At 46.8% G+C, this 15886-nt stretch overlaps 3 protein-coding genes across 3 annotated transcripts; 1 reads left to right on the top strand and 2 right to left on the bottom strand.

Moving 5' to 3' along the window:
• Positions 268-1225, top strand: LOC110434117. Its single transcript, XM_021457848.1, has 3 exons — positions 268-347; positions 469-661; positions 747-1225. The coding sequence occupies exons 1-3, from the start codon at positions 316-318 to the stop codon at positions 1041-1043; spliced, it is 522 nt and encodes a 173-aa protein (XP_021313523.1). The 5' UTR covers positions 268-315; the 3' UTR covers positions 1044-1225.
• LOC110433619 (protein MAIN-LIKE 1-like) lies at positions 2596-6295 on the bottom strand. The gene is made up of 11 exons (XM_021456104.1): positions 5917-6295; positions 5679-5751; positions 5432-5598; positions 4953-5338; positions 4795-4869; positions 4565-4689; positions 4275-4483; positions 3494-3788; positions 3313-3399; positions 3089-3218; positions 2596-2990 (listed from the first exon to the last, which is right to left on the bottom strand). The coding sequence occupies exons 2-11, from the start codon at positions 5748-5750 to the stop codon at positions 2749-2751; spliced, it is 1788 nt and encodes a 595-aa protein (XP_021311779.1). The 5' UTR covers position 5751; positions 5917-6295; the 3' UTR covers positions 2596-2748.
• LOC110433618 lies at positions 5837-8174 on the bottom strand. The gene is made up of 3 exons (XM_021456103.1): positions 8156-8174; positions 6052-8063; positions 5837-5851 (listed from the first exon to the last, which is right to left on the bottom strand). Exons 1-3 carry the CDS (start codon positions 8172-8174, stop codon positions 5837-5839), a joined length of 2046 nt encoding a protein of 681 aa, XP_021311778.1.

Genomic DNA, 15886 nt, shown 5'->3' with positions numbered 1-15886 from the left:
TCGGCGCCACAGATCACGGCGCCGAGCTTCCGGCTACAAACCGGCCGACGGACTTCGCTACCCGTGGACAGAGTTCATATTTTCATCTCCCCTCTCGGCTCTTTCTCTCCAAAAACCGAGCACGAATTTGGATTCAATATTTGGACCATCAAAAGTTTGATTTGTTCCATAGGTCTTGAAGAGCCAGGTATACTCTTTCACATATTAGTTTTTGACTCATTGATTTGACCTATATTACACGTATGTTGTAGACTTAGATAAACCATCTATAGTTTTTTGAATGGATGATTAATATTTTTCTTATGCAATCGTAGAATGCCACGTCGTGGAAAAAGTAGCAAACCAAGGTAACCTTTCGACATGTTTCGATAAATTTCATTCGTTATTATTTATCATTTGGTAAATTGTAGTTTTCGGTTCAATCGTTATTTGCTATGACTTCTTAGAATTGAATTATTTGAACTGTAGCTATGGCCGGACGACCGGTAGTCCGTACATCCACAAGCCGCTTCCTAGCGGTGTTCCAGTACCTATGTGCTTTTGTGGTGATCCTTGCAAGGTAGAAATTTCGGAAGACGAGGAAACCTATCGGCAGAGGTATTGGATGTGTTCGAATTTTGCCTGGGAGCCTACGCCAAAACAACGCCGCAGTAACTTTATTGTAAGTTATTTTTTCTATTGTGCACTTATTAATTTGTGTCCTACGAAGCATGATTTAAATTTTTGAACAAATATATTTGTTGCAGACCCCTCCACCATTGTGTGATTTTGAGCAGTGGATCGACACTGAGGTTAAGGAGTCCGACAAGCGGCTTCTACAAGGCCTAAAGGAGTGGGATGCAGAGCGTGCAGAGATATTAGAGAAGAGACGTAGAGAGGAGGCTCAAAAGAGGGAGCACAAGGAAGAGGAGGAAAGAAGACGTGTTGCTGCGGCTCGGGAGGAGAGGGAAAAGAAGCTTGAGCGTGTGCGCCGAGCGAAGGCAGCGATTGATGAGAATCCAGATGCCCAGAGGAAGGGAAAGTGGCCTCGTTGCACTCAGTAGTTACATTACCTTCTTGTTCTTTGTTTGGTTCATGGACAATATTGTTTTGTTTTGGACTTTTCAATTTGTTGTTATGTAATGCACTTTAGCAATTTTAATTTGGTTTCATTATTAGTAGACAATATTTTTATTTGAGTATTGCATAGGCAATGAAATGAGGATAATTAGTTGAAATAGAAGTTAACGAACTAGTATATTGCATAACTAGTAGCACACATCACATTGAATGGCATGTCAAAACATGCACCAAACAAGGGTGCAGAGGTCCGAGACTAAACCTAACATGCCTTAGGTAATTCAAGCAATTAACAAGCACAGGGAATGGCATGTGAGAACATATACCACACAAAGGTACATAGTTCTTTCGACTAACCCTAACATGCCTTAGGTGATTAAACCAAACAACAAACATATGGATGTGGCCTGTGAATTAGTCAGTTCTACCTAGTAGTGTGGCCACATAGCAAACTGTGTTGCCCCTTCTCCATAGTATCCTCCCGTTGTTGGTGGTGGTGGTGGGGGTGGTGGTGAAGGAGGGCCCTTGTTCTTGTGATTAGGGCATGTGCAGTATGGATCATTGCATATTGTGTTTTGGGAGCCAGTAGCATTGCTGTTGTCGTCCTCTTCGTCGTCCTTGTAACCACAGCTAACTTCCGTTTCTAAATCAAAGATACGGTCCTGCAGGTAGTAGATGTACTCTGCATGGGGATGAATAGGTCTAGGATCGACCCATCTGGTGAAGCCACAGTTCTCTTTTGACAAGGATGACTGCAATAAGTATGTAGCTTTAGCACACGAGAGTATCTTATTGAAGGTTGAATTAGTAATATGACTTACCCATGCTCGTGGACATTTGAAGAAACGACGCCCTCCATCTATCCCCTCTGTGTACATCTGCACCAAACAATCCTCACCATGCATACATTTTGGCCACTCTTCTTTTCGGTCATCATATGCCCTCAGTGGTGCCTCTTTAGTAAAATCATGTTTGCTCTCAAGGGGGAACCTATCATAAATTGCTTCCTCAAAGTCTTTAGGACCAAGAGGACCCTCCCAAAGAAAGGGATTACCCTTCATCGCCGCCTTTCCCTTTCCCTTCCCTCTAGACGACCCTCCAGACATTTTTACTTGAACTGAACAATCTCAAGTGAGTAGCAACGCTCTCACCACTGCGTATATATATAGGAACCCAATAGTTGGTAGCCGTTGTAGTATATAATAAATGCACCTGAAAAGCCTAGATTCGATTACTGAAAAGCCTAGTTGAAAACTGAAAAGTCTATTTGGATTGTCATCTGAAAAGGCTAGATTCGTTCACTGTTTCGGATGTGATGATTCAATGAAAAGCCATATTGGTTCACTGTTTCTGAAAAGCCTACACTGCGAAAACCAATAGGAATGGACCACAGAATATGTGCACTACATTGAATAATTCATGGAAAAAATTTGCAAGAGTTTCCCCTATTTTTGGTACATCCACAGTTATAAATAGACATCACAGTACAATACAAACATTGATTCATCTAAATATCACAACACAAGCACATACGCCATCAGGAATGATAGTTCAGATAGTCCACAGAGACCATACAGTCCCATATAGTACAAATAGTCCACAAAGTTCACAGTGTCGATACATGCAAAATAACAGAAGTTATGCCATCAATTCTAAGCTGCTACCATGGTGTTAGCACAGAAGTCATCCTCACTGCCTCCTAGTCTTACCCTTACCCTTGTGGCCAAGAGCATCGGTGCCTGGAGTGTACCTACAAGGCGAACGACGTCGCCTTCTTGCAACCTGCGTAGGCTGAGTAGAAGGAGCATCAGGAAGCTGAGATAACCCAAGCTCGTCATAGTCACGCTCCTCGGCCACCCCCTCTTCGTCCTCATCATCATCGCTTTGAAAAGTGTCCATAGTTGGCCGAGACGAGCTCTGTCCTCCAGATCCTATAAACATTGTTCAAATTATGTGTGCACTTAATTCATTATCTCATACCATGAAAATTGCTCAGTTCAAATAAACAACAAATTTAATAAAATTATACCTCCCAAAGAAGATGTACCATGCACAACAGGTGTGTTGCATTGTCGTTCCTGTGGCACATGCACATTCATCGCAGCACTAGTACCGCAACCGCACCGAGCTGCAGCACGCCTAAGCCTACGTGCTAGTCTCTATTATACAAAGATTAAAATTCATATTGTTAGATATATGATAAATGAGGGTCGTAATACTTGTTCTTAGATAAATTCGATGTCAAGTACTTACTCCAAGAAAGTTGTTTAGTGTGTGCTCGTCCACACCTGTTCTTGGAAACCGTTCGATGTCAAGTACAGATTGCTTTATTGCGTTGCCCTATAAGATAAGACATGTAATAGTTTATATAGGTGCAATTTATAAAGTGGAAAGGACAACAATCGTACAATTGTATAGTGCAAAGGACATGTACCACTCGGTCCAAGACAGGTGCTGCCTCGATAAGTGTCCCTTGTCGTGCTGCTAGGTCATAGGAAGTGTCCTCATCCTCAGATGATTCAAGGTACGCATAATCTGCTTGGGTCCACTGAATTTTCAACCTTGTTCGTGTAACACCTAGGTACCAAGTAAGGTATGCACGAAAATTGTAGTTGGTATGTGGTTGCTCATTTTCGTAGAGGTTGTCATGAAACTGGTCCCACACGTCTATGTACTGACGATGCAACGTTTCAAACTCAACTGTCTTCTTTTGCTTCTGACGATCAATCCTAAAATTAAATATTAAAGATGAAAATAATAACACAGATTTAACAACATTGATTCTAAAACTCAGTACGGGGTTAAAATATTGAACTAGCAACATGAATATAGTAGGTATGAAATAAATTTCAGCAAGTAGGTTGTAGTAGCACACTTCAAATACGATGGAAATGACTAAGGATATAAATTTCAGCAAGCATGGATCTGCAATAGCACATTTATAAATTTCAGCAAGCATGGATAGGCACTAAGCATGTAAATTTCAGCAACATTTATATAAATTTCAGCAAGCATGTAAAAAGTACCAACATGCATATAGGGGGTAATAAATTTCAGCAAGGATTTATATTGGACCAAGTAGCAAATAAATTTCAGCAATCATGTAATTTTCAGCAACATTTAAGGTATTGAACTTTGAATAAATATTGAACTTTGAATAAATTGCAGTCAACATATCTATCAAATGCATGGAATAAATTACCAAAATAACTTACTTGTGCAGCTCCACGGAAGTATCAAATGGAGGGACAGGCCATTGCTGGCACAAGCCAAATTGGCGGGCTACTCGATTTGGAAGGTGCCACTCAACAGCATAGAAGCAAATCAGAGGGCAGATCATCAAGTACAAGTCTTCATCCTCGCTACACATGCTGCTTACTCCAAGATGCAGCGCATCATTCGCCGTGTACGGCTCCCAATTAACCTGCAAACATAAGACATGTATATGGCAAGTTAGACAAACTATCGAGCATACAATAAACAAGAACTACTGCATTTTACTCACCATGGAGGGCCTAAGCGTGTCGAGCTCATTGGCATACTGTACGTACGCACGTGAAGTCCTGCTAAAGGCGACTTTCGCCTGGTCCCAAAGATGGACAAACGTCGGACGGTGACGAGGGTTGCCCACTGCAAACCATTCCCGAGGAGCGTCAACTATGGGCCGTCCAACTGGAAGACGAGCCCACATCCAAAGCTGCAGTAGGTAAACACAACCACCAACGGAAGAACTACTTGCGGTCCGACGACACGCCTCACAAAGGCTACGGTATAGGTAAGCCAGCACTCCCGAAGCCCAGCTGTAAGTACCTGAAACCGTTGCAATCAATTTAATCAATGCATACGTAAACATAAGAAACCAAATTAATAATAACTGTGTAAGGGAAAAGTACCAGTGGTGTCCCAGTCAGTGAGGCACGGGAGGTACATCCACGATGCAGTGTCCCCTGTCGCGTCAGGGAAAAGAACACACCCAAATAGGTGCAAGATCCAAGCTCTACAGTAGTAGACAACTGTCTCCTGGTCCGCATGTGCCGGACAATTACCAAAGCTCTGCCTAAGCCAAGCAATTGGTACCCCAGTGGTGCGCTGCGTCGGTGCCTCCGGAGGAAGTGGTCTTCCAAGGAAGGCCTCAACTCTGGCCCTCCAACCATCGGGCCTGCAGTGTCCGATAACTGGACGACCTCTAACACTCAAACCCAGGATCTTCTGAGTGTCCTGGAGTGTAACAGTCATCTCTCCACAAGGTAGGTGGAAACTATGAGTTTCTGGCCTCCACCTACAATTTAAAGAACATTGTTGTTAGGGTTTTCAGAAAGATAGATAAAGTTTGTTCAAAAAAACATACGATTACTATAGATAAATGGTGCACCTGTCAACCAAAGCTGTGATCGCCGCGGGGTTAATTGGAGGCAACCCACGACGAACCTGATACGATATGACATCCAGGCCAGCCCTCTGCAGCAGAGGTGTGTACCTGTCGTCATACCGCATCTCCTCGAACTTGTCATGCGTTCGAGGTCGAAGCGGGGGTAGTTCCTGCAACCATACAATCAAGTTATTTAATGCATAAGTACACAAATTAATAATAAATGAAAAGCAAAGATCAAAGTAAGTACCGCCCCCTCGGCAGTGAGTCGTCCTCGGTGCTTCACCTCGTAGTATGGATCCAGGAGGTGGAACTGCTCCATCCTATAAACAAATTTGATCCATTAGTTAGTAATTAAGCAGAAAAAAAATAATACATTACAATGTCATTATATTAAACAAAGGAGCATTAGAACATGTATGTCTGCCAAAAAGTAAGTTGCATATGAAAGTATTTAACAACTAAAGTACATAGAATATTAAGTGCACCTGACTTAGCGGCCAATGGCAAGTACGCGAGTTGTGTCCAAGTCTACCACATTTGCCACATTGATTTTGCTCGGGGTCAGTAACAAACGGGGTTGCTCTCCCTCGCCTCGTTCTACCTGAAATCTGGTCCATGACCATCTTATGCCTCGTACGCTTTCTGGTTCCACGTTTGTTCCAGCGAGCACCTGGATCTGCAATGTACCTTGGGCCAATGTATTCTGGCCACTGCCCCTCATCTAGGAAAGGCTCAAAACGGGGCGACCAAGTTAGCACAAGGCTATCAACACTCAACTCCCATGGTATCTTGGTCTCGTAGTCAAAGTTGCGATGCCTAGCTGCTGCAATATAGTGAGAACAAGGAGAGTGGTACTGTCTTGGTCTCCCACATCCACATGAAAAATCAGTCAGGACAACAATATAACTCTTTGATGGTCGGATCTCACCATCTGACGTTGTACCACCCCTTTCAGTGACCTGGTACTTGCCAGTGGCATGGTCAAAACACTCTATGTCATGTGTTCTAGCCCTTTCTTTTGCCTTGTCAAGGTGCTTCTTAGCTCTAGGTGCCCATTTTATATTATTACTCTGTAATTGCAATGCTTGAGCATGTCTATCGTTGAACCAGGCCACTAGTCTATAAAAGGTAAAAGATACAATGGCATTGACTGGCATGGCACGTATACCCTTGAGCACACTATTAAATGACTCTGCCATGTTGCTAGTCTGAAACTCGTACCTCCATCCACCATTATCATGGGCTCTTGTCCATTTCTCAGGTTCCCTCATCAAACCTAGCAGCCACTGCCTACCTTCTGCATTTGTTGCGGTTTTTAACTGCTCCAACTTCTCCTCAAAAAATGGCACCTCAAGCATTCGAGCAACCTCCTCGAATAGAGGAAAGTTGTCCTTCGTACCATCTTTCCGAAGTAAATTCTCTGCAAGGTGTCTAGTACACCAACGATGGTGCAAAGGTGCATAACCAGGAATCTGCTCCTGTACGGCACTGAGTATGCCCTGGTGCCTATCAGATATGACACCAACCTCCCTATGTGGGCCAATTACATGTATCCGAACAAGGCGCATGAACCAACCCCAGCTGTCTTTGTTCTCTCTCTCCACCAAAGCAAAAGCCAAAGGAACCAATGCGTTGTCAGCGTCACAGGAAATGGCTACCAAAAGAGTGCCCATGTACTTGCCAAGCAGAAAAGTACCATCAATTGATAACACTGGACGGCAGTGCCTAAAGGCCTGGACACACTGTGGAAAACACCAGAATGCACGAAAGAATATCTGCCTCCCATTCCTCCATTCATTAGGCTTCGGAATGTACTCGTAATGCATGCCTGGATTAGCTGCTTTCATTGCATTGAACATTGCTGGCAGCTGCTCGTACCCCTCCTCCCAGTCCCCATATATCATCTTCCAGGCCCTTTGCTTTGCCCTCCATGCTTTGCCATACTTTATGTCATATTTAAATATCTTCTGAGCCATGTCCATAATTGTTCTGACCTTCAAGTTGGGCTGACCCTTTAAAGTTGTGCATAACGTACTAGCAATAAGTGTAGAGGTCAACTGTCGATGCTTCTGTTGAAGGTCAGTCTGGGCACAAGTGTGTGGACCTACAATTTTTGTGATCTTAAACTTCCCGGTGGCCTTTTGTTTACGAGCACAGACCCTCCAGTTGCAATCTGACATCTCACACACAACCGTGTAGCGGCGCTCAATATGGGAGTGCATCACCTTGAAGGGTCTTTTACGTATTACAGAATATTGTTGCAACCACCTTCTTAAACTGGGCAAATCATTAAAGATCATGCCCTTCTGAATTTGCACACTCTCACCAGGCTCAGGAGCCTCCAGCAGCTCATCATCTCTTCCCTCTGCATAAGCATTTTGAGAATGACTGAGGTCACTAAACTCGTGAACTAGTGGATCACGATCAGGACAAAAACGTCTGATAAGCTCCATTTCTTGTTCACTTAAAGGTGCAACTGGCCGGTCATCATCGGAATCAACAGCTTTAGCTGTGCCATAGGGCTCCTCATCATCCTCAATATTAACATCCAAACTATTAGATGCTATAAAAGCTGCGTCAACATTAAATGTTGGAGGCACAGGATGACAACAATCATTACTTGGATTGTCACCTACAATAAAACCACAAATATGCATACAATTGAGACAACTAAATCGAACGAAGAAATGCTAACAAAATGAATAATGCAACTACGCCACTTACATGGAATTGTCTGGGTCATAGGGGTATGTACGCAGCCAACCTCATTGGGACCGGATTGAGCATCAGGAACGACAACCACATCTTCCACACCCACGTCCTGAATGGGTATAAGAGAAGCTGAGGGTGCCGGATTGTCCGGTTCCGGTGAGAACCCACCAATGGGTGGTTGCCAATTAAGTGGAGAATCCACTAGAGGGCCTGGCTCCTTGGACAAGTTGCGCACAACCAAATCCAAACATTTAAAGTCACTCTTCATGACAGTTTTGACATATTTGTCCCATTGAACCTCGGATACAATTGGGACCAACCGCCTAAAAATTGTCCCTGACCCGCCATGGTGAATGACCCCCTCAATTAAGATTTCTTCTTCATTCGAATTACATTTAAGCTCATCACAAGCACTACCCATCAATTCAGAAAACAAGGGCCGCTCATCAAACATCAAAGGGACCGTTTGCATTCCAACAAAATCAACATTGCCAAATTGATCTTTCTCCACACTTCCTCCATGATATAAGGTTACTAAATTGTCCATCTAATTGATATACAAAACAACCATGTTACTAGACATATAACTAATACAAATAAAACACCTAAATATCTATCTAATAAAATACGTATGTAACTAACTATATAACTAAAATTACAAACTAGATTTATCTAACTAAATTACATAACTAAATTCTAAAATATTAAATAAACTACTCTAAATTAAATAAACAACTCTAAATTACATAACAATATTCATATAAATAATACCAATATAGAAAATTGCTACAAGAATTATTTCAAAAATTATACAACTTAGAAAACAAACCACATTATCTAAACAATTATACAACTAGGACAAGAACAAAAAATTTACCTAAGCAAAGCAGCGCCGGGGCCGGGGCAGTCGCGGAGCCGACCGGTGACAGCCGCGGGGCCAGCCGGCCCGGCCGGCGGCAGCCTTGGCGCGCGGCCGGGGCACCGGCGGGGGCGCGCGGCCGGGGCACCGGCGCGGACACGGGCGGGGGCAGGGGCCGCGGCGGCCGGGGGCAGCGCCCGCGGCCGGCGTGGGCAGCGGCTCCGCGGGCGGGGAAGCGCCGGCGGCCCCGGCGGGCGTGCGCAGCAGCGCCAGGCGCGCAGCGGCGGCAGGGAGGCGCGCAGCGGCGGCAGGCGCGGGCGTGGCGGGCGGGAGGACGAGGCGGCCTCGGGCGGGCCTTTTGGTCTCAATACCTCGGCGCCAGGATCTGTGGCGCCGAGCTCGGCGCCGAGATCCGTGGCGCCGAGCTCGGCGCCGAGATCCGTGGCGCCGAGCTCGGCGCCGAGATCTACGGCGCCGACCTTTTTTTTTTTGCAATGCCACGTCAGAATATGTGCTGACCGCATCCAGGACCTCGGCGCCGTGAACCATGGCGTCGAGACGTGATACCTCGACGCCATGATTCATGGCGCCGACCCCATGGGTCCATTTCTGCATTTAAGTTTTCCAGGGGTCCAATTGTGAATTGTTTTTAAAAAAAGGGCCAAATTGTAAAAATTTGGGTACCATGGCCAGCCGCGAGGCTAATCTTTTCTTTAACCACCATGCATGTGCAATATCCATCAGCAGCAGCGGCCCTGTAAGTGTAACTTTCCCTAAGCCTGATGAGCGCACGCACAGTTGCTCTCAGTTCCTCGCACGTCTGAATCTGAACCGAACCCGAATGCGATCCAGCTCTCCATGATTAATTAGTGAACAGCGACGGTACAACTCGTACTGATACGTACTAGACGCTGTGTGTGAGGTGGGAGGACTGGACTGGGACGAATCTGCTGGACAGGGATGCTGCCGTTGTTGCCGGTTGCAGTTGCAGGCAGAGAGACCTGCCCCACCGTACCGTTTGTTGTTGCAGTTACGGGAGAGGGGTTTTTACGGCGCTCAGCCCAGCAGTTTGCGAGTGGTAGTTGGTAAAATTTTTAGTTTTTTTGGCTACCGTAGTATTTTGTTTTTATTTGTCAAACGTTGTCCAATCATAAAGTAAATAGGCTCAAAAGATTCATCTCACAAATTACAGGTAAACTGTGCAATTAGTTTTTATTTTTATCTATATTTAATGCTCCATGCATACGACCAAAGATTCGATGTAACGGAAAATCTTGAAAATTTTTGCGAACTAAACAAGACCTGGCCCTCTCTCTCTTGTGGATTTTATGTTTTTTTTGTGTGTCTTGGAAGAAAATGATTGACTCTTGATGAGTAGTAGCAGGTAGCAGCAAAAGCAGCATGCTGCTGATGTGCTGAGCTGGGCTGGTGGGGCTAGCTGCGCAGCGACAGAAAGACGAAAGAAAAGAGAGGGAGAGCGGTGGGCCGTGTAGGGGGAGCCGAGCCCAGCCCAGCCCTCTTTTTTTTATCACTTTCTGCGTGCATATATGACACTTACAAAGTTCAGAGAAACAAAAAAAAAAGAGAGGTAAAGCTCTCCTGCTCGGTATGGCACCTTTTTTCGCTTGTTCAATTCGTTCTTTGCCAGGGATCCATCATCCCTGATCCATGCGCGTGACCTGATCCGGCATGGCATTCCATTCCATTCCATTCCAGTGTACTGTACTGTACCGTACCACAACCCCTGCCTGCCTACTGAATCGATGAAGCGCTGATGAACCTCTGAACGAAGCTCGATGGATCCCTAGTACGTGCTGCTCGTCTGCAGGCAGTGTGTGTACTCCGTCCATTTCCCACCGTCCTCTCTCAGCCTTGTTAGTTCAGCTGAAAACCAAAAAGTTTTCAGGTTCTGTTTAGATTGGAGATGAAATTTTTTTGGAGGTCACATCGGATATGTCGGAAGAGGTTTTCAGATACTAATAAAAAAACAAATTACATAGCTCGTCAGGAAACTGCAAAACAAATCTATTAAGCATAATTAATCTGGCATTAGCACATGTGGGTTACTGTAGCACTTAAGGCTAATTATGGAGTAACTAGGCTTAAAGGATTCGTCTCGCGATTTTCAACCAAACTGTGTAATTAGTTTATTTTTTATGTACATTTAATGTTCCATGCATGTGTCCAGAGTTTCGATGGGATGAATGAAAAAATTTTGGGTAGAAAACTAAACAGGGCCTCAAAATTCCCCGTCACATCAAATCTTGTGGCACATGCATGTAACATTAAATATAGACAAAAATAAAAACTAATTACACAATTTAGCTGTAAATCACGAGACGAATCTTTTAATCCTAGTTAGTCTATGATTGGATAATATTTGTCACAAACAAACGAAAGTGCTACAGTAGCAAAAACTTTTACCAGCAACCGGCACCAACAACAGCACAGCGCAGGCGCAGCACAAAGGCTGGCATCAGTACAGCAACAACCGTGCCATATTTCTTTTTTTTTTGTTTGCACAAAGAGGGACACGCACGAGCAGTCTCCTTCTTTCGGGGGAGTTTTACACTGCTGCTATATGTAGTGTCCTCTGCCTTGAAACGGGGGCAGCAGGTAGCACAAGAACAAGGCGAGACCGCGGACGATGTTGTTTCCCTGCTTCCCCTTTCCCTGTCTATCTGAATCCCTAACAGTACAGCATAGTACAGCACTTGCATGCAGCAGCCTTGCATTGCACCCGGCGATGCGAGCATTGTTTCTGTGGAGTGTGGGTAACTGCCTCTGCCTGCCCAGACAATGATGAATCCCACCACGCAACAACCAACCAAACCAACGGTATTCATCAGTAGAGTATTGGTGGAATGAAAGGAGAAGCCGAGAAGGGAAGGGATAAAGAAGATATATATGGCCCTGGCCGGCTCAATATATGCAGCGACAGGGAAGGGAGGACGACATGGATGAGGAGGCAACGGTAGATGGATGGCGAGAGGAATTGTGAAAGATGCAAAGCGACGCCGCCTGCAAATGCGTTAGCTGCTGCGGCCTCAGATCGCATCGCACGGCATCGGATGGGAGGGGAATGGGATGGCCTGGCCCGGCGCTTTTGTTCCGCTAGTGATGGGTTTGGAGGAGCCTCGCATCGCATTGGCATTGGCATTGGCATTGGGGGCGGGCAACTAGATGCATGGGGTACCCAGCATTGCATTGCATTGCATTGCACCAGGCAGGCAGGCAGGCAGACGGGGACCATGCACATCGCGGCGGGCGCGTTTTTACAGGAGCTTCAGTGCAAGCATGGACGGACGGACGATGGATGCATAGATAGCACAGGCGAAGGCGAGCATAGCTGCTGCATACAGTAGGCCGTAGGGGAGGACGGGTGCATGACATGAGCGCCGCATGAGGTTTCATGGGTGGGTGGGGGACCGGATCCTGATCGCTCTCTGCCTGTGGGGGACCTGCCTGATGGATGGATCCATATGCTTGATTCTTGCAAATTGCAATGCATCTGCATGGCAGCCGCCGCCTGGCCCATCTCATCATTCATGCAACACATGAGCAACAGATCGAGCGGAGTCGAGTAGTGGAGGGGTACATGGATGCCGCCGCCGCCGACCGCGTGTGGTTCTTCTTCCCCTCCCCTGCGGCTATAGATGGCCAAACGGGCCACACGGCACGAGCACGGAACGGCACGTCGCGGCACGGGCACGGTTCGGCACGGGCACGATTTGGCACGCGTGCCTGCCGTGCCGTGCCTGACGTGCTACCGTGCCAGCCTCCCAGCACGAGCACGACACGACTAGATCTGGAGCGTGCCGTGCCGTGCCGCTAGGCACGGTAGCACGCCAGCACGAGCACGAGCACGAGCACTCCGGCACGAGCACGAGAACGACACGGCTGCGTAACAGGAAGAAATGGACGGAGGAGATCGTTTGAGGAAGAGATCCAACGGCTCTCGTGCCTGGAGCGGGCTGATGGAGCGGGCCGAGGCCGTGCCGGCCGCTGGAGCGGGTCGTGCCCGTGCCGTGCTGTCGTGTGCGGCTTCCAGCACGGGCACGGGCACGGGGGCGTGCCGTGCCAGCACGAGCACGAGGCAGGCCGGGCCGGGCCGTTTTCGGACCGTGCTTTCTCGTACCGTGCTCGTGCCGGCCCGTTTAAATCGGCCCGTTTGGCCATCTATACCTGCGGCCCTGCCAAAGCTTTGGAAGCTCCTTTCAGCTAGCGATCGAGTGCCGGCCACCGCTGCAGCGCTGCTTGTGGTACTAGCTAGTAGGCGTTGTATACTTGTCCAATGTACGCGCTATCTCTGCTAGTGATGTGATGCTGTGCATGCAGTGGAGGGGGGGCGCGGCGGCTTAGAACCTTCTGTTCTTGTGCCCTGCATCTGCATGCTTTTACCTTACTGCACGTTCATCATGCTCCATATATATATAAATTATTCGTGAAAGGTCCACCGCAGTATTAGTGTGGGATGTGTTCATGGATGGATGCATCATAGCACAACGCAGTCTGTGCTCGCCGGCCGAGAGTGATTCTGTCAGCTTATTGAGTTTCTGCACTGCAGCCGTTTATCTCTATTACTAAGCAATCCAAAAGTCCCATTGAACCATGGAAATTCAAAACCAAAACTAGGGTGGGGTCGAGGGGTAACAGCTTTGGGATGACTCGAAAGAAGCTGGGGTAGGAACTAGGAACAGCTAAAGCTGAACTCGTTTGTTTCGCACCATGTCATAGCTTTCGTTGCAGTACGGGTACGGCAGCTCATATCTATTAATTAACCCTCTTAACATCACTGCTGACCGCTGAAGTGCTGATTACTGATCGGCCTGGTACGGTCAGTAGTACGTACTTACCGGTCTTAATAACCCTAAACCCTAACCCTCGCTCCTCAACCGACTGCGAACTGCCCCCTGTAACGTCATTTGTGGATTCGTTCAGTCGTGTTTTTGTCTCACAACAAATCAGCTAATAATGCTTTTTGTCATAATCTATAACAAACAAAGCAAATAGCGAGCTTTGGCATCCGGGGCGACGAATTCCATTTCCATCCGTTGTGTGGAGTCGCGGCGAGATGGTAAGGCTGTCAGGGAATGGTACATTTGTACGTCGCCATGCATGCCAGTACCAGCATCTCACATGACTTGCCGGAGCCGCACCGGCCGGCCGCACACTGCCGGACTGCCCCGGCCAATACCGCCCCCTCCGCCGCTACCAACGATCCGCTACTTTTCCAAAGCGGATCCCGATCGTGCGTTTGGTTTATGCTCAGAAAGACAGTGATATATTATCGAGGATTTCTAAGAGAAGCAATTCAATTACTTGTTTTCAATTTTGATGATGTGAAAAAAAAATATCGGCTAACTTTGTGGATATTGGAAGACTTGTTTGCGAAGCTTTATTTATTTTCAATTTGAATGAAACCAAAAAATAAAGGCATCGGCTAACTATGTGCATAGCTTGTTTGCGAAGCCCACCAAGGCCCAGCAAGGAGCCTTGCAACGAGCACGTGGTGGGCCTGGTACTACTCGGGGTTTACTAGTTGCAATCACGCGGCTTTGACAATTATTTTTTATTTTTATTTTTTTTATATTTACTGGGAACCATTAACGGAAGTGGACATCCGTTAATCCCATTGTCCGTCTTTGTAAATGGTGATTAACTGTTTGGTTAGAGGTGAACAAGTTGCTCGTCTCTGTAAATAAATTTGGATACCAATCAGCTCAGAAGCTACCAGTTCGTTTGACTCATAAGCCATGACAAAAATATTGTTCGCTGATTTGGTGTAATAAAGAAAAATATTACTGAATAGCTCACAAATTGAGATTCGCTTTGAGAAGTGTGCAAACACACATCTCAAAGCAGTTTCGCATTGAGATGTGTGTTTGCACACTTCTCAGAGCGAATCCAATGGGTGGGAGAGTGAGGGCATATGCCCTCAAGGGCAAAATAAACTTACCCCGTGAACGCAGCAGCGTGGGCAAGCAGACGCGGCAACACTAACGAGCACACACAGCTCCGGCGAGCATGATAGTATGTCTAGGTGCACGGCGAGCAGCCTCGGCGGTGGCGACCGTGGCTAGCACGGGACGGGCCTTGGCTAGCCTCCACCTCGCCGTAGAGAGTCCAAACTCGAGCGCATCGTCAGCAGAGTAGCGCGATTGAGCTCGACGGCGCCAGTGAGCACGCGCGGCGTCCAACGGGCCAGAAGCTGCTGCAGCCGGCGAACGAGCAGATGCGAGCGCAGCGACAGGCCAGTGCACGCAACGCGGGCGAGAAGCCGTGGTAGCCGACGAGGGGGTGGACGCGAGTGCGGCGGCCGGCGGGCTAGCGCTCGCGACGTGAGCGAACAACCACAGCAGCGAGCGAGCGGACGCGAGCACGACAGGCCAGCGGGCAAGCGTGCGCGAAATAGGCAAGAAGCTGCGACAACCGGCGAGCACACGTTGCGAGGGAAGACACTGCGTAGAAACTGCCGGTTTCTTCCCAACTACGAAATCATCGTTTCTTCGTGCCTCGTTGCGAGTGAAGACGCGATTTCTTCCCCAAGAAATAATTTTTTATGTTTTCCTTCTCTTTTCTCATTAATTGAACATAACCGTGGCCGTTCAAAGATTTAAGGATAACGTCATCTATTTTAGTATGTCTTTGAATCGAAGACCACACCGTGGCTAAACGTCCGTTGTTCCAAATATGGTCTCATATTGGATTTCGATTGAAAACACATAGACGGCAAGAGTGAGATGCAAACCGAGTAGAGTGTAGATAAAGATATATAAATACTGTTAATAGATATATATGTTTGGATAAAACCACATGTATTTGTGTGTGTGGTAAGCAATGCGTGCACGGTGCACCATCACCCACACCGTATTTAATATAAG

This window comes from Sorghum bicolor, chromosome 3 (genome assembly GCF_000003195.3).
Source record: "Sorghum bicolor cultivar BTx623 chromosome 3, Sorghum_bicolor_NCBIv3, whole genome shotgun sequence".
NCBI lineage: Eukaryota > Viridiplantae > Streptophyta > Magnoliopsida > Poales > Poaceae > Sorghum > Sorghum bicolor.
This window is presented reverse-complemented; position numbering and strand designations above follow the sequence as displayed.

What these genes read in the sequence shown, in the direction of transcription:
- LOC110434117 (XM_021457848.1), top strand. Translation starts at nt 316, where the DNA reads ATGCCACGTCGTGGAAAAAGTAGCAAACCAAG. An exon ending in GGAAAAAGTAGCAAACCAAG is followed by an intron (nt 348 to 468) that starts GTAACCTTTCGA and finishes TTTGAACTGTAG; the next exon opens with CTATGGCCGGACGACCGGTA. An exon ending in AACGCCGCAGTAACTTTATT is followed by an intron (nt 662 to 746) that starts GTAAGTTATTTT and finishes TATTTGTTGCAG; the next exon opens with ACCCCTCCACCATTGTGTGA.
- LOC110433619 (XM_021456104.1), bottom strand. Translation starts at nt 5,750, where the DNA reads ATGGAGCAGTTCCACCTCCTGGATCCATACTACGAGGTGAAGCACCGA. An exon ending in GGCGTGTCGTCGGACCGCAA is followed by an intron (nt 4,690 to 4,794) that starts GTAGTTCTTCCG and finishes AATGGTTTGCAG; the next exon opens with TGGGCAACCCTCGTCACCGT. An exon ending in TGGTACATCTTCTTTGGGAG is followed by an intron (nt 2,991 to 3,088) that starts GTATAATTTTAT and finishes CAATGTTTATAG; the next exon opens with GATCTGGAGGACAGAGCTCG.